This window comes from Callospermophilus lateralis, chromosome 2 (assembly GCF_048772815.1).
Source record: "Callospermophilus lateralis isolate mCalLat2 chromosome 2, mCalLat2.hap1, whole genome shotgun sequence".
In the NCBI taxonomy this organism is placed as follows: domain Eukaryota; kingdom Metazoa; phylum Chordata; class Mammalia; order Rodentia; family Sciuridae; genus Callospermophilus; species Callospermophilus lateralis.
In genome coordinates, this window is record NC_135306.1 from 210797332 (window position 1) to 210822053 (window position 24722).

At 59.3% G+C, this 24722-nt stretch overlaps 1 protein-coding gene across 2 annotated transcripts; it reads right to left on the reverse strand.

Annotated features, from left to right (window-relative positions):
- Positions 1–11107: 11107 nt before the first annotated feature.
- On the reverse strand, positions 11108–23917 carry Tnnt3 (troponin T3, fast skeletal type). Of its 2 annotated transcripts, none has more exons than XM_076847787.1 (15): positions 23897–23917; positions 23521–23538; positions 22194–22214; positions 21998–22015; positions 21095–21115; positions 20885–20899; positions 18334–18352; positions 15973–16018; positions 15021–15137; positions 14858–14935; positions 14553–14666; positions 14367–14476; positions 14161–14251; positions 12670–12710; positions 11108–11357 (listed from the first exon to the last, which is right to left on the reverse strand). In XM_076847787.1, the coding sequence occupies exons 9-15, from the start codon at positions 15102–15104 to the stop codon at positions 11303–11305; spliced, it is 573 nt and encodes a 190-aa protein (XP_076703902.1). In that variant the 5' UTR covers positions 15105–15137; positions 15973–16018; positions 18334–18352; positions 20885–20899; positions 21095–21115; positions 21998–22015; positions 22194–22214; positions 23521–23538; positions 23897–23917; the 3' UTR covers positions 11108–11302. The 2 variants fall into 2 exon arrangements, with proteins under 2 accessions (XP_076703902.1, XP_076703903.1); XM_076847788.1 differs by lacking the exon at positions 12670–12710 and adding an exon at positions 13255–13295.
- Positions 23918–24722: the final 805 nt, after the last annotated feature.

The following is a 24722-nucleotide window of genomic DNA, read 5'->3' on the forward strand; positions in this document are numbered from 1 at the left end:
AGTTTTTCAAGAAATAGGCCCATCTCATCTAACTCGTCTCATCTGTTTGCTCAGAATGTTTCCTTAGAATCTGTAAAGGTGCCACCTCCCTGGCCTGACCTGGGTCACCTCTGTCTCCCAGCCCCACATGTCTGGCTTGAAGCTTGTTGGTGTGGCCAGAGTTCTCGGGAGCCAAGTTCTGTCTTCCTGTCCCTCGTAGCTCCTCTGCTCTCCCCTGCACAGCCTCCCTGAATCCCCGCCATTCCCTTCCTCCCCTGACACACGTGGCGACATCAATCTCCCCCATTCTGCCTGCACGGCACCCCGTAAGTTCCCATATGTCGGGTTTCCTTTCCATCCTGTGGAGAATGCTTCCTAGCTTCCTTTTTGATTTGTCTTTGACTCATGGATTACTTAAAAGTGTGCTATTTAGTTTCCAAATACTTGGGGATTTTCCAAGGATCTTTCTGTTATTGATTTACAGTTTAATTCCATTATGGTCAAAGCATATAATTTCTATGACTCGAATCCCTCTCAACCTATTAAGACTGGTGTGAAGCCCAGAACATGGTCTACACTGGTGCCTGTTCCATGTACCCTTGGAAAGAATGTGCATTGGGTGGAATGCTCCGTGAATGTCGATCGAGTCAGCTGGTCGAGGGCCCTGTTCACATCAGCCCACTCTCTTATTAATTACTGGAAGGGAGGTATCGAGACTCACAGCCTTCACTGTGGGCCTGTCTATTTCTCCTTTCAGTTCTATCAGTTCTTTGCTTCCTGTGTATTTGGAAGCCTTGTTTTTCCTTTGAACCTCTCTGTGTGTACATTTAAAGCTTGTTTTTCCCTGTGGTACTGGAGAGTGAACCCAGGGGTGCTTATCACTGAGTCACATCCTCAGCCCTTTTTGTTTTTTATTTTGAGACGGGGTCTCGCGAAGTTTCCCACAGAACTTGCTGCAGTCCTGTGTCTCAGCCTCCTGGGCAGCTGGGATCAGAGGTGTGGCCACCAGGCCTGGCTGACGCATGTGTTTCTGTAGGCAGCACAGAGTTGCCTTTTTTCAATCCAATCTGACAGCCCTGCTTCTTGAGAAGGGTATTTAGACTGTTTACTTTTGGGGGTTGCTGGGAGGGATCCAGGTCTCTTGCACGCTAAGCATGTGCTCTGCCCCGAACCACACCCTGGCCCCAGAGCCTTGGCGTTTGGTGCCCTTACTGATGTGGGTGGGCTGGAGCCACCACCTTCTAGATGGTTCTCGCCTGTCCCGCACTGCTCCCCTCTGCCTTCTCCACCTGCATTTGCGTTGCTGGGGAGTCTGCTGCTGCTCGACTTCCCCGGAGTTTCAGCCACACCCAGTTTGTTACCCTAGAGTTTCGGAACTGCGGGGTCTTGCAGCTTCAGCGGGTCACAGTGGGTTCTGTCGGGTTGAATCCCCTCCCCAGGCCCCTTTCCTGTTTCTCTACCTGCTCCATGATTTGGCTGTGGACACCAGACAGTGTGGATTCTACCTTGGTGTGTGCTAAACATTTTGTATTTCTGTGACCAGGTTAGGGCTTTGTTCTGGGCTGTCTCCTTACTTAGAAGCAGTTGGGTCCCATCGGGTCTTGCTGTTGTGATTTGTCAGTCAACCTGGAAGGGCATCCACCTGGGACTGACGTCCCCAGGACCAAGGTGAGTCCCCTTGCCACATGATCCCCCAGGTCGATCAGCTTCTAGGCCCTGGCTGGTGGGGACAGATGCCACTCCTACCAGTGGGAGCTTTAGGCCGTGGCCCCTCCAACTTCTCCTGCTCAGGTCAGCCCCAGGTGGGTGCTGGCCATTCCTGCTGACCACAGGAGAGGCCCTCTGCAGGACCCCAGGTCCTCTGGCTGTGCAGGCCCCTCTGACTGGACTCGGTTGGTGAACTCTAGTTGCCTTTTCTGCTCAGATCTGGGCTCAGCTCATCCACTCCAGGATCCTGCAGTCCCACCTCAGCTCCCCCTTCCTGTGCGGAGGCCTGGAATCTCTCTCAAGGAAGTGAGGGGGGCTCCGTGAGGGCCCCCCTGGACCGCTCTCCCCTCGGGGATCATTGTCCTGTGCTGCCTGGTGCCCAGGGCCCTGGACACCATTGTTCCTTGGGTTGGATCTGTTTTGTTTTGTTTTGTTTTGCTGCTTGTTGCCGGCAGCCCGGTGAATCCGGTCTCTCTTCCTCCATCTTGGCCAAAAGTGGAAACTTACCTTTCCATGTTGATGGAGAATTTTTGACTTAAGGAAACTTTGGATTTGGTGGTGGGGTTTGATTGAGTTTCCTCCTTTCTGCCATGATGCCGCTTCCTTTATTTTTAAACTGAGAAAATCATTTTCCAGCATGAAAGTTGATAAAAAAAAAACGTGCCTCTGTGTCTCCCCAGCTTTATTTTTAACACTTGTTTTTCACATGGAACTCTCGAATTCTCCAGGGATGGACTCTGGCCTTGGGTGTGGAGTGAAAATCTCATTCCCTTTTTTCCTCCCAAATGCATACTTGATTTTCTCAACCTTTTTTTTTTTTTGGTACTAGGGATTGAACCCAGTGGAGCTTAACCACTGAGCCACATCCCCAGCCTCCCAGCCCTTTTTAAATTTTATTTAGAGACAGGGTCTTATTACGAAGTTGCTGAGGCTGACTTTGAACTCATGATCCTCCTGCCTCAGCCTCCCGAGCTGCTGGGATTACAGGTGTGTGCACTATGGCTCCTGGCTCCTCTCAGCCTTCTTTATTGAACTCCCCCCGATGGACACACCAGAGACTTAGGGACACATGTGTCATGCTGAATTCACCCACAGCCTCAGAAAGTCAAGGGTAGGACTTGTGAGTCCTGGTGTCATGGCTGAGCAGTTGCTCGATAGCTGCGTGACTTGGGGCTTTGCTTGTTCAGCTTTGTGCTCCCTTTGCTCTTCTGGAAAAGTCCACCCTCCCCTGGCCGCAAGGCCTCGGGGTGCAGGCCCAGGCGCCTGGCTGAGTCCTCTGAGTGAGTCAGCTGCGTGTCTTCTCAGCTCCTCCTGCCTGGTTCTGTAGGGGTCTGGGTTCGTCTTGCCAAATGCCTTCCCACCCCGGCCCACCCCTCACCCCCAGACACATCCTGTTAGAGTCTGGGTTGAATCTGGTAAACCTATACATTAATTTTGGAAAAACTGATTTTCATTAAAAGTCAAACTTCCCACTCAAGAGAACGATGTGGTTTTTCTTTTTTTCCTTCTCTGTCTCTCTGTCTCTCTCTCTTTTTTTTTTTTTTGGATTTCTTTTTTCTGTTTCAGTAAAGTTTGCTGTTTTTCTCCTACAGACCCTGAGCATTTCTTAAGAGGGTCCTTTAGGGGCTTCTATGCATTTGACAGATGCTTTTTTTTTTTTTTTTTTTTGAGACTGAACTTTTTAAAATTCTGCTTTATCTTCTGATTCGTTGGTGGTAAGAGTAATGAAAAGATACTGATGTGGAGTGTGTGTGGAGCCTGGTGGCCCGCTCTCCGGCGGGCCCTGGGGACTCTCCCTCGGCTCGGCTGTGGAATGTGGTATTCTGGCCCCCCCCTCCACAAGTTATACATCTTATTTCCGCTCCACATCTCTTGCATTGTCTTCCATTTCCAGACAGGGCCGAGATGTGATGGGAAAACCAGGCCTCCTCGGCGGTTCCTGCCCTGCCTGGAATGTGCAGCTAGGAGAGATAGAGGAAGCACTTATTTATAGTTCTCTATAGCTTGTGGGGCTTTTGTTTTGTTCTGCTTTCAGAAATACAGATTGACTTTTAGCAAGGCCCTTCCGCCATGGTTAACAGTCGGGACTGTGCAAGATAGATCAGAAGGTATAAATAACAACAGGAAGGCCCCGCCACCCCACCCACCACTGGCATATGAGAAACACAGCAGTCTGTCCCTGCCCGGGGTGGCCCTTTGCCAGAGGGCCCCCTGCCCCGGGCTGGAGGTGACCCTTCATCTGAATGCTGTGTTCTGTAAACCCAGGCACATGTGGTCCACTTTTTAAGTATAAAAATGTCTTCCAGTGGTGTGTGGGTGATGGCGCACCGCAGCGTTGCTCTTGCCCTCTCCCTGTCCCAGCCTGGGTCTTCTGGGCTTTGCCACGGGGGCTCGCTTGCAGCTGCGGCCAGTTGCCTGGGTGGTGGAGAGTCCATGTGTGAGCCCGCCACAGTCAACCTGCCCTGCTCCCCTTGATGGATGCCCAGATGTTTCCAATCTGGGGCCATGATCAGCCGCACTCTGTACCCAGCAGAGGATCTGTGGACGAGGGGTGCACCTCTGCAGCTACCCAGGCGCGTCTGTGAGCCTTCTGTCCAGCCGTGCCGAGCGCCCGAGCTCCAGGGCCAGTGGTTTGGGGGTTGCTTTGGCTTCCTCAACTCAGCCACCTCCCTCAATCCCTGGGCCCCCAGGTGCACTTCTGGGGACCAGGGCCTCCTGCCCCTGCCCCAAGGACAAGAGTCTCTCAATGCAAGAGCCCCCCCCTGGGTTCTGACCTGGTGTGCGGTCAAGCTCTGGTCCCTTAGGTCTCAATCTAGAACAATCCACTAATTTTGTTTTCTTTTGGGCCGGTGACAGTTTTAGGCACTATAGGACAGTGGTCTCAAGAGGGTCACACACTCTGGTTGGAGGTGGTTAGAGTGGGTTAGATGGTCTTGTGAGAATGCCACCTGGGGAGGAAGTGTCCCCTCCACTTCCTGGAAGGCACAGGGTGCTAAGCTGCCTGCAGGGGGGTACCTGGACCCACAGTGGCTGCCACCAGGTGCCTCGTTCTTGAGGCACACACTCAACCCACCTAGTCAGGCGGGTGGCTCCTGAAGTCTGATAGGCTGGCCTGCGTCACCTCCTTCCAGGTGGCTGCCACGCTGGAGGTAGCAGAGGATGCCTTTCGAATGCTGTCACTCCATCTCCAGGTAAGACCCTCGTGCCCTGCCCGAAGCTCCCTCTGGGTCCACTGGGTGCCTGGGCTGCGCCTCGGCGGGTGGCTTGGCTCCGCCTCCCCTGCCCTGCTGGCCACCCTGCGCCTGTCCGGCTCAGCTGGCCGCCTTCCCATGTGCCCTGTTCTGCCCAGCGCTGAGCACTGGTTCCTCTGACAGAGGCTCTCTTCAAGGCCACACCTGAGCTGGGCTCCCGGCCTTCTCCTGAGCCCACCCATGCACCTCCTCCTAGGAACAGCTTCAGCAAAGGGCCTCCCAGGCAGGTGGCAAGACCCCCTTCCCCTGAGCAGCCCACATCTGGTGGGGCTGCTGCTCCTCCTGCCCCAGGTGGCTCCGCCTGCTCACCTGGGCCCTAAGCTTGATCAGAGGTGTCCCCACTGAAGACCCTGCCACGGGGTCTCTGGGTGAAGCCTTCCAAAGGGGCTGTGAGCAGTGTCACCAAAGTTCTTCATCACTTCCTGGGACCTAGGACTTCTCAGATGCAGTTTCCCCGAAGGCTTCCGTAGGGGATCTTCTTTACACTCTCTCTGCACTCCCTTGTTGTCTTTCATTAGATTCCTTCTTGTTGTCTGTGGGGAGTAGCCTCTCAGACACACGAGAGGGCTTGAGCCGTCCATCTCTCGCCCACAGAAGCCTCTCTAGGCTCCGTGCAGCTCTGACAATTCAGCTCCCTGGGCTCTCTTGGTCCTTGTCAACATCATGCTGCGGTGGAAAATGATGGTGCTTTTTCTTGTTTACCAGGTCTTTTTGAAAAATCCTCCCTTGGCTTGTCTCAAGCTTGGGCTGGAACGCCAGGCCTGAGCAAAGGAGCTGGGACCGCCTGCCTGCCTCACTCTCGCTAACCAGGGAAACTTCTAGGCCCTACTAGAGAGGACCAGGCTCACCCAGGGGCTGGACCTCCACTTCCATGCTGACCTGCCTGAGAATTTTCTTCATGGATGCGTGTTTTAGTCTTCATTTAAACTCATTTGTGGTGCACGGGCAGAACAGGGCCATGTGCCCGGAGGCCTCCACACCAGCCCTCGATTTTCACCTCGTTTTGTAGCCTGGAAACTCTACGTGTTGGGCACACGGTGGCTACAGTGCGTGGGTCTTGTGTTGAGAGCGCCCTTGTTCAGAGTTTTGAAAGCCCATGTGCTTTCCGGGAAGCGACTGGCCTTGAGTTTGCTGTCTGGAGAACAAATCAGCTTCCCGGAGCTTCCCCTTGATCCCACCCATCCTGAGCTCCCGTCTTTCTGGGGACTGCCCCTGGGTGGCTGTCCCGTCTTTTCCTCCAGACCGCGGCTCTGCTCTCTGTCACCGGCTGGCTCTTTCCCGATGCCCGTGTCTCCTCCCCGCCCTTATCACCGTGTCGAATGCTGGGCCCCCGACCCGTCCTCCCCAGGACCACTTTTGCCTTGGTGGCTCTCCCCCACTGACACTCAATCTCCCTTCATCTGCCTCTTCTCAGGTTCTTGTCACCACTCTGGTTCCTGGTTTAGCTTTTTGTTCATTCACTCATTTCTGGAGTCGGACGTGTCCCTGGTAAACACTGGTGGCCTTCCCTGTCCTGAGGCTAGCTCTGTGGCCTGGGCGCCCACCGCCATCATCACTGGGCCTGGGTGGCTCCCGCCCTCCACTGCGTGGCCCCTGGACGCACAGCTTCCAGAGTGGACTTTTGCATTTCCCACATATGCTGAGCGTCGCCCCCTCTTGGCTGGGCTCCTGCTGAGGGGGGCAGCTGGCTGGGACATGCGTGTTGTTGGGACTTGGAGTTCACTGCGGTCCCAGTCTGAGGTCAGCCTCTGTCAGCACTCTGGCCTGGAGGAGCCACGCTCCGCCCAGTCCACCCATCAGCGGGGTTGTTCTGTTCTGATCCACACGTCCCCTGCCTGCCTCGAGCTCACGAAGTTCTGCATCTGAAGCCAACTCCCAGTGCAGGGCCTCTTCCTGGGTGTGGGGCCACCCCGACCCTCCACAGCTGCCTGAGTCCCGTCAAGCCCCCGCTGCCCCTGCCTTCACCACGAGGCTGGGAGGCGAGGCTGGACGAGCGGGTCGCGGAGCCGTCACTCTGGTGTCAGGATTCCCTTCTTTGCGTTGTTGAAGAGTGTCCTGGTCACTCTTAGCTGGCGTAAACCCACCGTATGGAGGCCTGCTGGGGGCAGGGGTGGGTGGGCCAGGGCCTGGGTGTTGCTTGAGGACATGCCACGCGGAGGGGGCTGTGCCACGAGGGCTGTGTGGTGCGCGTCATGCTGGGCCAGGCACACGCGGGCCCTTGTGCTGGTGGCGTGTGTCGAAGTGTGGACAGAGGTTCTCTGCTCGACCACACCTAGCCGGGCTCCTGGCCTTCCCCTGGGTGCCCTGTGCACCTCCCACCATCAGCTTCATTCAGCAGAGAGCCCGGCCAGGCTGGGTGGGGGACCCACCTCCAGGACCACCCACATCTGGGGGCTGCTGCTCCCGCCCCAGGTGACCCTGCTGCTCACACAGGCCCCGAGCTTGAACTCACGTGTCCCCACTGAAAGGCCCTGCCATGGGGTCCCCATGGCTCTGACGCTGCTGCTGGGCGAGGCTTCTGCAGCATCACTGCAGATATTTCCTCAGTGTGTGCACACACAGGGCTGCGGGTCTGTGTGTGTGTGTGTGTGTGTGTTGGTGCACACAGAGGGGCCACATTGCTGTGTGTGTGTCTGTGTGTTGGTGTGCATAGAGGGGGCCACGTTACTCTGTGTGTGTGTGTTGGTGCACACAGAGGGGACCACGTTACTCTGTGTGTGTGTGTGTTGGTGCACACAGAGGGGGCCACGTTCTCTGAGTGTGTGTGTGTGTGTTGGTGCACACAGAGGGGGCCACGTTGCTCTGAGTGTGTGTGTGTTGGTGCACACAGATGGGGCCACGTTGCTCTGTGAGTGTGTGTTGGTGCACACAGATGGGGCCATGTTGCTCTATGAGTGTGTCTGTATGTATGTGTGTTGGGTATACACAGATGGGGCCACGTTGCTCTGTGTGTGTGTGTGTGTGTGTGTGTGTGTGTGTTGGTGCACACATATGGGGCCACATTGCTCTGTAAGTGTGTCTGTGTGTGTGTTGGTGCACACAGATGGGGCCACGTTGCTCTCTATGTGTGTGTGTTGGTGCACACAGAGGGGCCATGTTGCTGTGTATGTGTGTGTGTGTGTTGCTGCACACAGATGGGGCCACGTTGCTCTGTGAGTGTGTCTGTGTGTGTGTTGCTGCACACAGATGGGGTCACTTTGCTCTGTATGTGTGTTTGTGTTGGTGCACACAGATGGGGCCACATTGCTCTGTAAGTGTGTCTGTGTGTGTGTTGGTGCACACAGATGGGGCCACGTTGCTCTCTATGTGTGTGTGTGTTGGTGCACACAGAGGGGCCATGTTGCTGTGTATGTGTGTGTGTGTGTGTTGGTGCACACAGATGGAGCCACGTTGTTCTGTGAGTGTGTCTGCACGTGTGTGTGTTGGTGCACACAGAGGGAGCCAAGTTGCTCTGGGTATGTGTGTGTGTGTGTGTGTGTTAGTGCACACAGGGGGGCACGTTGCTTTGGGTATGTGTGTGTGTGTGTTGGTGCACACAGAGGGGGGCACATTGCTCTGTGTGTGTGTGTATTGGTGCACACAGAGGGAGCCACGTTGCTCTGTGTCTGTGTGTGTGTGTGTGTGTGTGTGTGTGTTGGTGCGCACAGAGGGGGGCATGTTGCTCTGTTGTCTGTGTGTTGGTGCACACAGAGGGGGGCATGTTGCTCTGGGTAAGTGTGTGTTGGTGCGTACAGAGGGAGATACGTTGCTCTGTGTGTCTGTGTGTGTATTTGTGTTGGTGCACACAGAGGGGCACGTTGCTCTGTGTGTCTGTGTGTGTATGTGTGTTGGTGTGCACAGAGGGGCACGTTGCTCTGTGTGTCTGTGTGTGTGTGTGTTGGTGCACACAGAGGGGCCACATTGATCTGTTTGTCTGTGTGTGTGTGTGTTGGTGTGCACAGAGGAGCCACGTTGCTCTGGGTATGTGTGTGTGTGTGTTGGTGCACACAGAGGGAGCCACGTTGCTCTGTGAGTGTGTCTGCATGTGTGTGTGTTGGTGTGCACAGAGGGGCCACATTGCTCTGTGTGTCTGTGTGTGTGTGTGTTGGTGTGCACAGAGGGGCCACATTGCTCTGTGTGTCTGTGTGTGTGTTGGTGCACACAGAGGGGGCCACGTTGCTCTGTGTGTCTGTGTGTGTGTGTGTTGGTGCACACAGAGGGGGCCACGTTGCTCTGTGTGTCTGTGTGTGTGTGTTGGTGCACACAGAGGGGCCACGTTGCTCTGTTTGTCTGTGTGTGTATGTGTGTTGGTGCACACAGAGGGAGATACGTTGCTCTGTGTGTCTGTGTGTGTGTGTGTTGGTGTGCACAGAGGGGCCACATTGCTCTGTGTGTCTGTGTGTGTGTGTGTTGGCGCACACAGAGGAGCCACGTTGCTCTGTGTGTCTGTGTGTGTGTGTGTAGGTGCGCAAAGAGGGGCCACGTTGCTCTGGGTATGTGTGCGTGTGTGTTGGTTCACACTGAGGGAGCCACGTTGCTCTGTGAGTGTGTCTGCATGTGTGTGTGTTGGTGTGCACAGAGGGGCCACATTGCTCTGTGTGTCTGTGTGTGTGTGTGTTGGTGCACACAGAGGGGCCACATTGCTCTGTGTGTCTGTGTGTGTGTTGGTGCACACAGAGGGGCCACGTTGCTCTGTTTGTCTGTGTGTGTATGTGTGTTGGTGCACACAGAGGGAGATACGTTGCTCTGTGTGTTTGTGTGTGTGTGTGTTGGTGTGCACAGAGGGGCCACATTACTCTGTGTGTCTGTGTGTGTGTGTTGGTGCACACAGAGGGAGATACGTTGCTCTGTGTGTCTGTGTGTGTGTGTGTTGGTGTGCACAGAGGGGCCACATTGCTCTGTGTGTCTGTGTGTGTGTGTGTAGGTGCGCAAAGAGGGGCCACGTTGCTCTGTGTGTCTGTGTGTGTATGTGTGTTGGTGCACACAGAGGGAGATACGTTGCTCTGTGTGTCTGTGTGTGTGTGTGTTGGTGCACACAGAGGGGCCACATTACTCTGTGTGTCTGTGTGTGTGTTGGTGCACACAGAGGGGCCACGTTGCTCTGTTTGTCTGTGTGTGTATGTGTGTTGGTGCACACAGAGGGAGATACGTTGCTCTGTGTGTCTGTGTGTGTGTGTGTTGGTGTGCACAGAGGGGCCACATTGCTCTGTGTGTCTGTGTGTGTGTGTGTTGGTGCACACAGAGGAGCCACGTTGCTCTGTGTGTCTGTGTGTGTGTGTGTAGGTGCGCAAAGAGGGGCCACGTTGCTCTGGGTATGTGTGTGTGTGTGTTGGTTCACACTGAGGGAGCCACGGTGCTCTGTGTGTGTGTGTTGGTGCGCACAGCGGGTCACGTAGCTGTACGTGTTGGGTGTGCACATGTGTGCTTGAGCTGAGGGGCTCCTCTGTCCCTGGGGTCCAGCCCCGGTGCTGCTGCAGCCCACAGACCCGCCCCTGGAGTCCTCTGGAGAGGCCCTTCTGGACAAATACCTTCCTGCATGAATACCTGGCTGTCCGAGGCTCCGCGTCTTGATCCAATTTCTGTGATTTATATTTTCCATAATTCTATTTGGTCAGGACTTTCAAATTTATGGCACAGTTGTGCACTGTGTTCTCTTATAATATAGAGGAACCCTGTGTGTTTGCCATATTTGCTCTCTTGCTGGAAACGTGCCTCTCCGCATTCCTCTTTTGCCTTGATGTGCTGAGCTCTGCAGAGAAGAGCTGGGGTCTCACCCCACCCTCGGGGGCGTCTGCAGCCTCCCAGTTGGCTGGCTGCCCTACCTGACCCTCCTAAAGCAGAGTTATTCTGACTCAGATGGGTTTCAGAGCAGGCCCAGGTGAAGGGGGCTTCTCTGGGGGCACAGCCTGTGTATGACATGGAAAGCCCTGGGATAGGGGACAGAGGGGGCCTCTTAGGGGTGACAAGCCCCTGGTGAGAGGAGTCAATAACAGAGTCCTGGAGGCGCTCTGGGCCCAGCACCCAGCGTGGCCACAGTTGCTGTTAGTGGGCATGATGTGCCCCACGCTTTTGGAAGCTGGTGCCCACGGGGAGCCACGAGCCCCACGCTCTGGGGAGCCGCTCCACTGGGAGGCTGTCACCCTCAGGCACCTCTCACCCCAGGCCCCCCATGAACGACAGAACACATCTGCTGGAGGGGGGTCTGCTGGCTTTATTCACAGACCCCAGGGGGTGGGACAGGGACGGCAGAGACAAGGGGGTGCTCTGTTGGGGCCCTCCACCCCCGGCGTCGCCCGGAACCCCAGAAGCAGCCTGGGCACGAGTGTTGGGTCGATGGTGCTGGAGTGAGCAGGGCCGGGTCTCTGCCGCGGGGACCTCCTGGCCCCTTACTTCCAGCGCCCTCCAACTTTGCCCTTGGCGGTGGCACCGGCCTTCTTGCTGCTGCAGATGGGAAGCAAGTTGTTCTTGAGTCTGAGCATCAGCCCGGCCGGGAGGGCAGCTTTGAGAGGCAGAGCCCCTCCCTGGCTTGCAGCCCTGGCCTCCCCAGTGTGGACCTCTAGCCCTGGCCTCCCAAATACTGCCCACAGGACGAGGTCCTGGCCAAGCCTCACAACCCCCCACACACACTTCTTCCCCTCTGCACAGCACTGACTCACCTGTACTGGCCTGGCCAGGGGCCTGGGGCTTAGGGACTTAGTGTGGTTAGCAGGGGTGGGCACGGGGCAGGGCCACCCTCTGTCTTCCCTGCCCTGCCTGGGGTTGCTGCAGACAGACCCAGTGGGTGGAGACTGTCTTGGCAGATGACTACTCTCTTCCCCATACAGTCTGTGCCACTCTGGGGGGCAGATAAGTGTGGCCATCCCCAGGAGCCTGTCCCTTCTTCTGAGGATTTGAGGACCTTTGTGCACCAAAGAGCCAGGAGGTGCCGAGTGGGCCAAGGCAGGCGGAAGACAGGGGTCCAGCCCCAGAGGCTGGCACGGCAGGACCATTCCTGAGCAGACACGCGTGAACACGCACACATGCACAGGCACACCATGACGGTCCTGGCCCACAGAACCGAGACCCTCCCTGGAGGGGGGCCCATCTCTGGGAGCAGAAGGGAGCCTCTGGGAAGAGGAAGGAAGCCCTGAGAGGCAGGAGCTCCACCAGGCTCTCGGGGAGGGACAGCCTGCAGCCAGGCTCAGTGACCAGCCCCCCGGTGGTATGTCACTGGTGCCAGAGCTCAGCCCAGGGGTGGGGAGAAGTGTTGCCCTGGGTCCCCACACCCCGTGGGGCACGATTCCATGGCCCAAGGGCACTTTCTGAGGAACCGATGGTTGCAGAGGGGCCGTGTCGCCCCCCAGGTCAGCCTCTGAACTCCCCACCCCAGGTCACCTTGGAGGGTGACACTCTGGGTGTCCAGGCTGGCCATGCAAGGCCATCTGAAGGCCCCTGAGAGCCTCCCCATGCTAGGGGCCTCCTGCAGCCCTCTGCTTGCTGGCCGGTGCTGGGCACCAGAGGGCATCACTTGCAAACCGTCTCTGGCACCCCCTCCTGTGAGCAGGTGAGGAGGGTCCACAGGCCCCAGGGCACAGGACCTGGACATGCTGGTAGGGGCTCTGCCTGGTTAGTTGTGTTACTGCTCTGCTGAGGGCTGGCCACTACTGGCCCTTGTTCAGGGGCTGGCTAAAACACCAGGCCTTGCAGGGACAGTGGCAGCAGGCCCTGTGGCCCCTGTGCCCAGGGCAGAGCAAGGGTGGGCCAGGCTACTCACTGCTTCTGGGCCTGGTCGATGCGGCTCCTGAGGGTGGTGATCTGCAAACAACACAGGCGACTTACTGTGAGGGGGACCCGGGGGCCCAGCCACAGCAGCAGGGCGGTGGCTCCGTGCTGGTTCCTGCTCCTGGCCCTCGGGTTGCTGACCCGACTCACTCTCGCTGGCCTGTACTGGCCTGTGATACCACACACAGCAGCTGCAGAGCTGGCCACTTACCTTCCAACTGCAGCAGGCCATGGGGCAGGGCGGAGGTGAGGCCCGCAGACCCTCCTTCCAGCCCCCAGCCCCTGACTCCGACCCTCCTGCTCCTGGCCCCACCCCTGCTCCCAGCTTGGTGGCCAAGGCACCTGGTTCCCAAAGCTCCTGGGAAGCAGAGGCCCCTCCTCTCCTGCCAACAAGGGCAGCAGGCCAGCCTCAAGGCCACGTCTGGAGGCAGGAGGGGACGGGGCAGGAAGGAGAGTACCGAGGCCATGGAGGGCCAGCCTGCCTGCCTGGCTCCGTGACCTGGCCTTTGCCATGCGAGAGGAGCACCGTGCACTGCACACGCGCGAGCCGGGCCCGCAGTGGATTCTGGCTACTCACAACTTGGCCAGCATCTCCACTCTGGCCCGGAGGGTCATGATCTAGAAAGACCGAGATGGTTACAGGGCTGGGTGGGTGGCTGAGGCTTCAAGGCCCCGCCGGGCGCTGGGCTAGTCTGGAGATGGCCCTTGAGGTTCTGAGCCCCTGGGCCCTGATATGGGCAGTGTGTGTGTGGAGGCCACCACCCCTGACTGCATGGTGGACGCAGGGGAGCTGGCCGGGGCTCTGGGTGGGCCAGCCCCAGGGGAGCCTGGAGGGGGAGGGAGGCAGCTTCTCCTGGGAACCCCTCAGGGCGGGGACGGGCTGGGCTGCCTCTGGGAGGGGAGGACGTGGAGGCTCAGGAGAGGCCTGCCCAGGGTCCCCGGGAGCCGGGGCTGGTCCCAGGAGACACCCCTGCCGTGTCCTTCACCCGCGGGTGCTGCACGGGCGTTCAGGTGGGTGACCTCACTTTGTGTTGTCACGGGGCACACTCGTCACCCAGGCCTGGAGCCCTCCGCGGGCCACCTGGGCCTCTGTGCGTGGGCCAGAGCCGGGCCTCACTGAGCCTTCGATGTCCCACCCCAGGCTGTCCGCCTCTGACTCCAGCTTTGCCTGCGTGCCGGGGTCTGTGAGCGAAGGTCGCTCAAGGTCGCGAGCCCTCCACGCACCTCCAGGCAGCCGGTGCCCCAGGAGCCACCGTCCAGAGCTGTGCGTGTGCCACTCCCTGGGCCTGCTCTGAGGACAACTCAGGGCCCCCGTGGCCTAAACTCACGCTGGCCCTCAGAAGGGTTGCCAATGTCCCCGGGGGCCTGGCCGATGCCTCAGGTGGCCAAGTGGCTGCCCCAGAAGGTGGCCTCAAGCAACAGTCCCGTGGGGCGCAGTGGGTGGGACCCCGCGGGCCCCGGGGTTGGAGGTGCCTGGACTCACGTCATATTTCTGGCGTTTCAGCTTCTCCCCAAACTCGAACTTGTCAGTCTCCAGTTGGTACAGGGTGTCCCAGAGCTCCTTAGCCTTGTCCCTGAGGGAAGCGTCCCACAGGCGGTCAGCCTGAGAGCCAGGGCCTTCCCCAGGCCCTGCGCCCTCCTCAGGCCACGGGAAGGGACAAGGCAGCCTGTGCCCCCCAGGGCTCCCACCTCAGCTTGTCGTCGCCCAGGTGGTCGATGTTGAGGGGCTTGCGTCTCTCGGCCAGGATCTTCTTCTTCATCTCCCGGGCCGTCTGCTTCTTGCCTCTCTTCTGGTCAGCCTGAAGGGGACGTGGGGTCTCAGGAGGGGCCGTGCACCAGCCAGGCCCCAGGCCCCTCCTGGCCTTGCCCGCGTACCTTGGCCAGGTAGCTGCTGTAGTTGGCCCCCATGGAGGACAGGGCCTTCTTCTTCTTCAGGTCGTCCTCGGCCCTCCTCTTGGCGTCCTCCTCCTCCCTCCGGGCCTTCTCCTCCTGTGGAGACCACACCCCCGGACCCTCAGGGGCAGGGGCAGACTGTCCCCCACCCTGTGGACGCAGAGGTTGCTGGGAGGGATCTCCAGGGTCAGTGTTTCGGCGGGGCAGGGCTTTAACTCCTGGCTCTGACCACTGGCCCCCACAGCTTGACCACTGGAGAAAGGCCCGAGGCCGGACACCCTGCTCACCGCCAGGCGGTTCTGGCGCTCACGCTCCTTCTCTGCACGGATCCTCTGCTGCTCAGCCCTCTCCGCACGGCGCTTCTCCTGTGGCCAGGAGGCAGGTCAGTCCAGCCTTGCCACCGGCACCCTCCAAGTGTGCCCGGCGGCCTCCACCCATGGCCACACTCACGATCCTCTCTTTGAGGGCAATCAGCTCCTCCTCCTCTTTCTTCCGGGCTTCGAAGTGGCTGTCGATGAGGGCCTGCAGCTCCATGAGGTCCTTGTTCTGGCGCTTCTTCTGGATGTCCTGTGGGAAGAGAGGCCTCTCGCCTCCACCCCTCCGCCCAGCCCGGCCCCTACCTGGGGAAAGTGGCACCTGTGCCCCAAAGAAGCCCTGCCTGCTCGGGCCACCAGGGACAACTGTCTTTCTTGCTACCCTCTTGGGCCGTGGGTGGCCTGATCCCCAAGCCTCAGGGTTGGATGATGCCCTTCTTGGAGGTGACCCAGGCATGGCTGTACCATGAGGTCAGTAGCATCCCTAGGGTGGACTGACCCTGTCATCATGCTCAGAGATGCCCTTCAGGGGCTGAGCCTGGGGGAGAGAGTGAGCTGTGCACACTTGTTGTGTGAACAGATGAATGAGTGTGTAGATGGAAGGAAGTAGGTAATGGGTGGGTGAGCGGGATGGGGTTGGAGAGATGGACGGATGACGATAGAACAGTGGGTGGATGGACAGTGGATGGACAGTGGGATCAGTGAGCAGGCAGTGGGTGGGTAGACTCATGAATAGGCAGATAATGATGGATGGATAGATCAGTGGAAGGAAGGAAGATGGATGATGGAAAGAGCTGGACTGAGGATAGATGGAAGGACGGGTGGACGGACGGGTGGAAGGAAGGGTGGGCAGGTGGAAGGATGGGTGGGTGGACGGGTGGAAGGAAGGGTGGGCAGGTGGAAGGATGGAGGGTGGATGGATGGATGACGAGTGGAGAGGGAGAAGGATGGGTGGGGAGAAGGGAGAGGTGCATATTCTACGAGTGTGGTCCAGGATTGGCTCTGCTGCTTGAGAGGAGAGGGGCCGAGGCCCACCCGGCGCTCAGTGGTGGGCTTGGGGCGCTCTGATCTGGGTCCCGTACACTTACATCAAAGTCTACTTTCTCCCCTTCCGGGATCTTAGGAGCAGTGAGTCTGAGGGAGAGAGAGAGGCTGGTGAGGATACCGAGATGCCCACCCGAGGGGGTTGTCCTGCCCTGGTCCCCCAGTCCCCCTGGCCCTGGCCTGGTGCCCTGCTGAGGTCACCGTGGCTGACCTTGCCTTCACCTGAGCTTTGTTCTCATCAGACTCATGAGCCTCACGCCCAGGGCCTGCCCCCTGGAGCAGCCCCAACCACCCCAGTCCCTGGTCCTCTGGCTGTTTCTCTGTCTGCAGGAGAGGCACCTCAGTTTCTTTCTCAAACCAAGGAGGCAGGGTGGCCCCCGCAGGCCCTCCGGGAACAGGGTGGCGTTTGCCTCTGTGGTTGGGACCGGCCGTGGAGACCCTTCCCATCTTTCTGGCCATTCTTTAATCTTTCTTTCTGGGGCCCAGGGAGGGAAAGAGGCATTCTAGGAGGAAGGAGCCCCCGGTCCACCGGCCGTGCAGCCCCCTCCTCCCACCAATATGTTCCAGATGGAGCAGAGAGTTGAGACAAGGGCTTTTTAAAACAACCACAGAGGAAAGTGGAGCGGGGTGTCGATCAAACGCTGGAGCGGGAAGGGATTTTCTGAGCTTGGAAGCATCAGAAGTTCCCTCCAAGGGAGAGATGTGCAGATGGCCCCATGCAAATGAGAAACTTATGTATGTGCAAGAAGGCAAACTCGGGAGCCAGGGGAAAAACCCAGACTAAGAAAATATTTTCAGCAAATACAGAGAAGACTTATATCCTTATGCAAACTGATGATTGAGAAAACATAGAGACGTGTCCACTGTGAGATAAATGAGCACAGGGCACAAACTACTGACTCTCCGAGAAGAAAGACAACCCCTTCACCAACGGGGAAAGGCTGGCCCTCGCGCCATCGGAGGAATGCAAAGGAAAACAACCGTGGGATGCCGTTTGCCATCCATCAAGGGCGAGCGCGGAGGCAGCCTCTGCCTCGGGTGAGGAGGGTGTGGGACACAGAACGGCTCACATCCCACGTAGGAGGCCCGCTTGGCCAAGCCCTCGTGGAGAGCAATTTGGCAACGGACATGGCAGTCTTAAGAACGCTCATACTCTTTGACCCAGTAATTCTAGTTCTGGGAATGTGGCCTAGGGAAATAGCCCTGAAGACGGAAAACGCTTCCACCCGGCGTCACTAATGATAGCGAAGAACTTGGGGAGCCTGCAGCAGGGCATGGGCAGGAAAACCACCGTTTGTCCAATCGATGGAATATTACGTGGCCATTCAAAATATTTAAGAAGACTATATAAAAACATGGAAAAATACTTATGAATAGTGCTAAATTTTAAAAAAGCAGAATTCAAGGCTGTATAGACAGTCTGATGTTTGAAAAACAGCTAGAGTTGAGGTCTTTTTTTCCGAGCCCTTTGCATGGAAAAAGAGTAGGAAGAAATAAGTATTTTTATTTCTTTCTGTTCCTTTCCACAGTCTGGCGGGCTGGTGGGTGGGTGGGAGAATGATGGATGAATTTCTTCTTCTTCGTTTGACTTTTATGTATTTTCCAAATTTCCTTTAATAAGGTGTTTTGTTTTCATAATGAAAACACAAACAATATTTTCTAAAATGAGAAAATATCTTGTGCTCTGGCATCAATTTATTTAAAATTGCCAAAAAATAAAGTGCAAAGGCCGTGAATAGCTGGCCAAACCCTTCCTGCATCTTCACCTTCCTGCGACTCTGCAGAGACCCCACCCCCACCCCCGGGAGCAAACCTGAGTCCCACCTCGGGCAGAGTGGGGGGCAGGCAGGCTGCTGGGGGGGCAGGAGGGGCAGGCTGCTGGGGGGGCAGGAGGGGCTCTGCAGAAGGGCCGTGGGCTTGTGAGTCCCACTAAAGCCAGGAAGTCAGGGTTGGATTTTTTTTCTTTTTTAATCTCGTGAAAGGAGGGCAAGACCCTCCCTAAAAGCAGGGTTCCCGAGAGGCCTGCGTAAGAGCGCCCAGGCAGCAAGCTGGTGTGGACGTGGTCCATCTGATGTGGCGAAGCCCTTCCTTCCACATCCCGCCACACGCACTCCATGTCTGCTTTTCCATCTGGGGCCCTGGGAGACCCCCCAGCAGAGCTGGGCGCAGCAAGCCTGGGGGGCAGCCTGAGCTCCACTTGGCCTTTCTTCCCTGGGCTGGGGCCTCCTCCTGCAGGCAGCCCCCGTGGCCTGCAGCGCCACACCCTCCCGTGCTTCCTGTCTGTCTCCTGGGCGACATCGGTCCCTGTGGTTTGAGCACTTGGACCTTTCCTCCAGTGCAGACCCAGGCCTCCCACCCGGGGCCATAACCACTGACCACCCCAGCCCAGCAGACGCCATACTCACTGCGGTCTTGGCTTCTTCTCTGGTCACCACGGCACCAGTGTGGGAGAGGGGGAGAAAGAGAGACCAGGTGAGAGGGTTGGCTGCCTCCTGCCGACAGGGACCACCACGGTGGGGTCTTCCTTTGCTCTAGCCTGTGGGGGCCACCTGCCTCTCCAGCTGAGCCCACCCCTCGGCCCCCCACTCCGGGTCCCTGGGGCTCTGAGAAGGGCTGAAGTGCAGGGTGAAGAGAGAGGGAGGACCTGCAGCTAAAGGCCAGAGGCCAGGGAGGGCAGAGGCCCAGACAGGCGGAGGACGGGAGGAGGGAGCCATGGCCTGGAGGAGCCTGAGAGCGGCTGGTCTGCGCTGGTCCCACCGACTGCCCACCTCGGCAGGCAGAAGCTCCCCCGGCACCCAAGCCCCACGGTGGACACTGTGCAAAGCAGAGAGGCCCTTGGCTAAGGGCCTAGGCGTGTGGTACCAAGAGCACAGGCGGACAGGTAGACAGAGGGGAGGAGGACCGCGGAGCCAGAGGGCCAGGGTCCCCAGGATCCTGTGAAGGGGGCGCAGCAGGAGCTGCGGTCCCTCACCTTCCCCCTCCTCCCGCCCCTCTGTGGCGTCTCCGTGGATTGGCTAAGCGCACATGCAAGAGAAGAGCCAGGACGCTGGTGCGGGGCAGCACTGGGCGACACCAGCAGGGCAGTAGGAGGGGCGGGCGGTGCCCAGGCCCCCCGTGGGCACCCCAGCTGCAGCCCCAGCATCGCTCTTCAGGGCGTGGAGAGAGCTGGGTGCTGTGGAGACCCTTCCTGGAAAGGGTGCCGGGAGGCCCAGGGACCCTACTCAATGGGCCATGCTCCCTCCAACCCTCTCAATCTGGGGCTGGCCTGGGCACAGCCTTTGACCCTGGGCAGTTCCAGAGGCCCTCTGTCTGCACGGTCGGTTTTGCTGGGCTGAAAGCCAGCGGGTCAAGGAACCCTCAGGCTGACTCTGAGCCCACGAGGGTGCAAGCCTCTCCTGTTGTCCACCCTGACCCTGCCGTCCTGGCCCCCGCCGTGTCAAGATCCTCCGCAGCCTCCACAGGGCCCCGGGGGCTCTCTCACCCAGGGCAGCGGCCTCCTGGCCCAGGGGAGCCGTGCTTTTCCCCTGGCGCCTGGGTCGGCCCTCTCTGGGACACCCACCCCTTCCTCTCCCTGAGCTGCTCTAGGTTCTGCCTCGAGAAGATGGCCTGTCCCCCAGGCCCCTGAGCCTCAACTAGGTAGCCACCCCCAGCTAGTGGGGACGCTTCCTTTGTGGGTGTCGACCCCTAGGCACCCCTGGCCAGCCTGCCCTGCAGTGCCCTGTGCCTGCCCTGCCCCGCCCTGCGCCTGCCCTGCCCCTGCCAGGCCGAGCAGGACCTGCTGAGAGGGCATCTTGGGCCAGCAGCCATCCCCTGCCCTTGGCCAGAACCCATCCCCATCTGAGGCAGGTGTGGGTCCTGCCCGCTGACCCTGGACAGCGCCTGTGCTTGGTGGGGTCTGCAGTGTGTGCTCCGGCTCATGACCATGCAGCTGCTCGGGGACAATGCAGGTGGTGGATCCTGCAGTGTGGCCTTGACTTGTAGGTGGGCCTCGCGCCGCCCTTTCCCCATGCCCGGGTGCCCTGGGGTCTCCTGTGAGGCCCTGTGCAGGGTCTGGGGCCCAGGGCAGGGTAGGAGCAAGAGCCGCAGGGCGGCCACGTGGCCAGTGGCAAAGCTTCCTGTGTGGCACTGCCTGCCTGCCCCTCAGGCCCCTCCCTCCTGGTGTCCATCCTGGCCTCAGGGCTGGTGCCAGGATGGCCTGGTGACCTTGTCGCCCACTAGACTGGCTCCTGGACACCATTTTCCTGTGTGGCCTGGGAGTCCACCCCCGGTCCCTCTCCTTCCATGTCTGGGCAGGCAGGGCTGCAGTGGGGGTCCCAGGCCCAGGGGAAGCCCGCGGCCCACCGAGGCAGCATGTGATTGGAGAGAAGCTCCCGAGCAGCCCCCTGACCTGGATCTGCAGCTCCGCCCAGCACACCAGCCTGCTGCGGGAGGGCAGGCCCCCGGGTCCCCTCTCGCCTGCCCCTGGCCCAGGCAAGGATGGGATGCTGGGACCCGACTGACGGTCATTTGCACGCACGGCCCCCGGCTGCTCCAGCTCCCGACGTCCCCACCTTGGGCCTCAGCCTGCTGTTCTGCTTCACCCCACTTGCCCTTCCACCCTCCCTGCCACCTCACCGCCTCCTTACTTTACTTCGCTGGTTTCCTATCTGTGGTAGGGCAGAGGCCACCCACCCTACCCCTCCTCTCTGCTCTTCTCTGTTCCACCTGATGAATCCAGAGGGTCCCAGTGGACCCCAGCACCATCCTCCCAAGATCTGCTTCACAGTCCCTGCCCCTGAACCCTCTGCCAGATGGACAGGGGGAGCTTCACCTGTCTCTAGTTCCACCTGAGTCGGACTTTAGTTAGAGGCCTGAGGCTCAGTCCAAGGTGGGGGACTTGGAAGTGTGGTGGGACACGGGGGGCCAGGGGACAGAGGAGGAAGGGGCAGCTCTGGTTGGCTGCAGTGCGAGGCCTACCTTCCTGGACCTCCTCTGGAAGCAGCGTCAGGCAGCACGGAGTTGGGGAGAGAAGGAGGAGAGACACCGTGAGTGGAGGGGTGGCGGGGGGGGGGGGGCAGAGCCGCCAACCGCAGGACCGGGTGCGGGGCCGGCAGCCTCTTGTCCCTTCTGGCCCTGCTCCTGCACACACTCACACCGGCCATGTGGCTCTGAAGTCATGTCACATACCTGGTTCATGAACTTCAGGGGCTAAGGAGGCCACAGAGCAAGAGGCAAACCGCGGGTCAGAGCCAAAGGAGAGGGATCCGAGGTTAAGTGGAAACAGCCCATCACCAAGGCCATGGGGAGGGGACGTGCAGGGTGAGCAAGACATGGATCAGAGTTAGCCTGGGTGCTGTCCCCCCCGCCCGCTTCCCCCAGCTCCTGTGGCCCACTCGGGAGCAGGAGAGACAGGAAAGCCTCAGCCCACCCTCAGCCTGACCTGACTCAAAATTAGGGAAATGGAGGCAGGGGAGTTGGGCTCACAGGCCATGCTGTCTGTCCCAGGGAGCTGCCGTGGTGGGCTCCCCCTTCTTTCCCTACCACCTCTAGAGTGTCCAGGCCTGCAACCTGGTAGTGGCTCCAGGGACCTGCGAAGGGGCTGTAGCCCAGGGACGCAGGCCCCAGGGACAGGCGCACACCCGGGAGGCCCTGTCTATTGCCGTCCTAACAGCCAGATGCAGACCTCCTTTGCTGCCCTGCCTGGCCCAGACCCCAAGAAAGGCCGGGATGAAGGCATCTGCCAGGCCTCAGGGCCTCTCCTGACACTTGAGTGTCCTGAGATGTGGCTTCATGTCCTGGTCTGGCTGCGGGGTCAGAGGCTGCCACATGGGGACTCTCAGTTCCCTGGCCCCATCTCCCCCGATCCTCACACCAGCTGCTCCCAGCTGAGCGGCACATGGTCCCCAACAGCAGGGACTCGGGGGTCCTGCACCCTCTCTGTCAAGCATCGGCCTTGGTTAGTGGGTTACTGGGGGCCACATGTGGGGCCCCTTGGCTGGCTGGCGCCTCATGGCCTCCCCTTCTCCCCACCCCCTGGGTCCAGCCAGGCCCTGGGCCCCACATGGGGACCAGAAGTCCGTGTGCTCCTACCTTCCTCCTGGACTTCTGCTGCGGAGGGGTGGCAGGGAGGAGAGAGGACAGGATTAGACAGGAGGTCCCCGAGTCCTCAGAGACAGGGGCCAGGGTGGGACCCAGCGGGGAGACGAGCACAGCAGGGCCACCGTGAGGGTGAGGACAGCGGGCAGGACGACTGGAGCTGGCGGGGGCTGGGCCTGGACCCACTTACCTTCCTCCTCCTGGGCCTCTTCTGAGGTGAGAGCAGCCGAGAGCAGGAACGAGCAGGGAAGGAACAGGACCGTCATTAGAGGGATGTGGCCGGGGGACAGGAGGTGGCCTGTGTGGGGAGTCCACGGGGGCCTCCCAAGCCATTCAGGCACACGCAGCCTGCACGTGCCCAGCCTGGCTGGGCTGGGGCCTGGGCCTCCCTGCAGGGGCAGGCACACCCCTCCACTCCCCACTCGGACCTGGCCTTGGTGTGTCCAGGGAGCTGTGGGTGCATGGAGAGGCCCTGCCTGTGTCGTGCTTTGCAGGAGACAGAGGGTCCTGGGGTTCGTGACTCTGGGCTGTGAGGAAGCCTGGGTGTGTGGCCTGTTTGACAGGGAAGGACCCTGTCTCGGGGGTGCCTGGAGGAAAGCTCGGCCTGAGACCCTTCTGTGGCATCCCCAGGGGACGGTCAGCGCCCTGGGCCTCTTTCCCACTCAGAAAGGAGCTTTGCCACCTTTTCGGCAGAAAAAGAAACATTTTGCTGACGTTGTTAAGGTAGCGAATGTTTTCAAAATATTTTCAAAACATAACACCCAGAAGACCTCGCCGGCTAAAGCTGTGGTGAAAGCCGCCCCCAGTTGAGTGGGAGCCAGGATCCTGAGCAGCGCCCGTCGCGCCTGGGAACTGCCACGGCCCACCGCTCCCAGGTGCGCCCGCGCCCAGTGATCCCCACCCGCCCACGCCTGCCCGGGCTCGACAGATCCAGGGAGGTGCTCTGAGTGCGCCCCAGGGTGCAGGGGTGGGGGGTGGTATGGAGAGATGCTGAGAGACAGAGACAAGGAGACAGAGAGGGATTGAGAGATAGGGACAGATGCTGAGAGACAGAGAGACACAGAGACAGGGAGTCGGAAACCACAGGACAGAGAGAGACTGAGAGATAGACAGAGACCGGGAGAGATAGGGACAGACAGAGACACCGGGAGGAGCTGAGAGATGGCGGCTGTGCGCCCCGGCCCTGATATTAATGGGTGAGAGTTTTAATGATCAGATGAAACTCCACACACTGGGGACGGACAACCACCAGGCATTCGTGAGCAATTAATGAGTGTCCATTAATGGATGGGAGTGATGGGAAGTTAATGACGACTTGATTAATGATGGAGTCATTAACCATTAACTAGGTGAAACATCAATCATCAAACAAGTCAATGATTAATGCTAATGGTTAATGGTGAGGAAGAGGGACAGTTAATGGAGGAGCTGGGGAGGACCCAAGGTCCAGGTGGAGAGGGCTCTGTTAAGAGGAAGGTCTGGGGTGGGCTGAGGGCCTCGAGGGCGGCCTGAGTTACCTTCCTCCTCGTACTGCTCTGCATTGGAATAGAACAAAAGAGAGGAGCCATGTTAGCGGGGGCCAGCTGCCCGGACCCTGAGGGCCAGCAGCTTCTGCTGGCCAGGGGTGAGGGTCAGGGGTCCTCAGGGCCACACAGCCCCCAACAGGCCCCCCAGGAGGTGGAACAGACTGAGATGTGACCACCTCTTACAGGCTGGGGAAGGCCGGAGTGCAGGGCCACTTCCAGGGGTTGCTCTGAAGCCCACCACATAGCCGATCTGGGACTTTCAGGCCCAGGGTTCCCAAAGGACATGTGGCATCCAGGTGACCCCTCCCCAGTGGAGACTTTTCTGTCTAGAGGTAGAAGTAAAGAGAGAGAAATAGCTGATACTCACCCTCAACCTGTTCACTGCAGAGGCCGGGAAGGAGAGAGGGGGAGAGAGAAAGGGAGGTGAGGTGGACTTCTACTGGCAGGTCCGCGTGGACGGCAGAGCCAGCCCTACGCTGAAGCCCAGCCCCACACCCCACTGGGCAGGCAGCTGGCAGCAGCGGGCGGTGGGCAGTGGGCAGCGGTACTCACACTTCCTCGTCAGACATGGTGGAGGTGGGCTGTTTCTGGCGGGGGGAGGGGAGAGTTAGGAAGGGCCCTGGTTCAGAAGCAGGGGGTTCTCAGAGCTGGGATGGGAGGGGACTCCTGCGGACGGGGTTCGAGCAGGCCCTTGGTCCTCGAGCAGGTTGCCCCTCGGGCACCCAGCCCGTGAGCCTAGACCCAGACCTGCTCCTTCCTGCCCTGGCTCCAGCCTGGAGCCTGGAATCCAGGAGCTGGTTGGGACTCTGGGAGGTCATGGCCTCCACCCCGCCCTGGGAGCCCCCAAGGAATGTCACCGGGAGTGCAGGACAGGCTGCTCAAGGCGCTGGAAGTCTGGCCGATTTGATTAGGACCTGCTTCTTGGTGGCCTCTGCCACTGCCCAGGCTGGGGGCCTCCCTGGGAGCCCCAAGATGGCTGAGCTTGGCTCCCCAAATGGGTAATAGGGATCTTCTCTGGCTTGTCAACTCCACTGTCCCCCATGAGAGTCCCTCTTCCCGGGGGCACTTGCAGGCCACATGTCCTCCTGGAGGAAGAAGCTTCCCTACAGGGCGCCTCAGGCCCCTGAGGACCCCTCCTCAAATCGGAGAGCACACGCGGCCTGTCTCTCTTCAGGAGATGGAGACAGTCCCTG

Bases quoted from the DNA above. Each gene is read 5' to 3' on its own strand.
- Tnnt3 (XM_076847787.1), bottom strand. From the start codon at position 15,104: ATGGAGCTGCAGGCCCTCATCGACAGCCACTTCGAAGCCCGGAAGAAA. The intron at 14,667-14,857 runs GTGAGCAGGGTG...TGGTCTCCACAG, and splicing joins AGCGCCAGAACCGCCTGGCG to GAGGAGAAGGCCCGGAGGGA. The intron at 12,711-14,160 runs GTGAGTCCAGGC...TGTTGTTTGCAG, and splicing joins TGAAACGCCAGAAATATGAC to ATCACCACCCTCAGGAGCCG.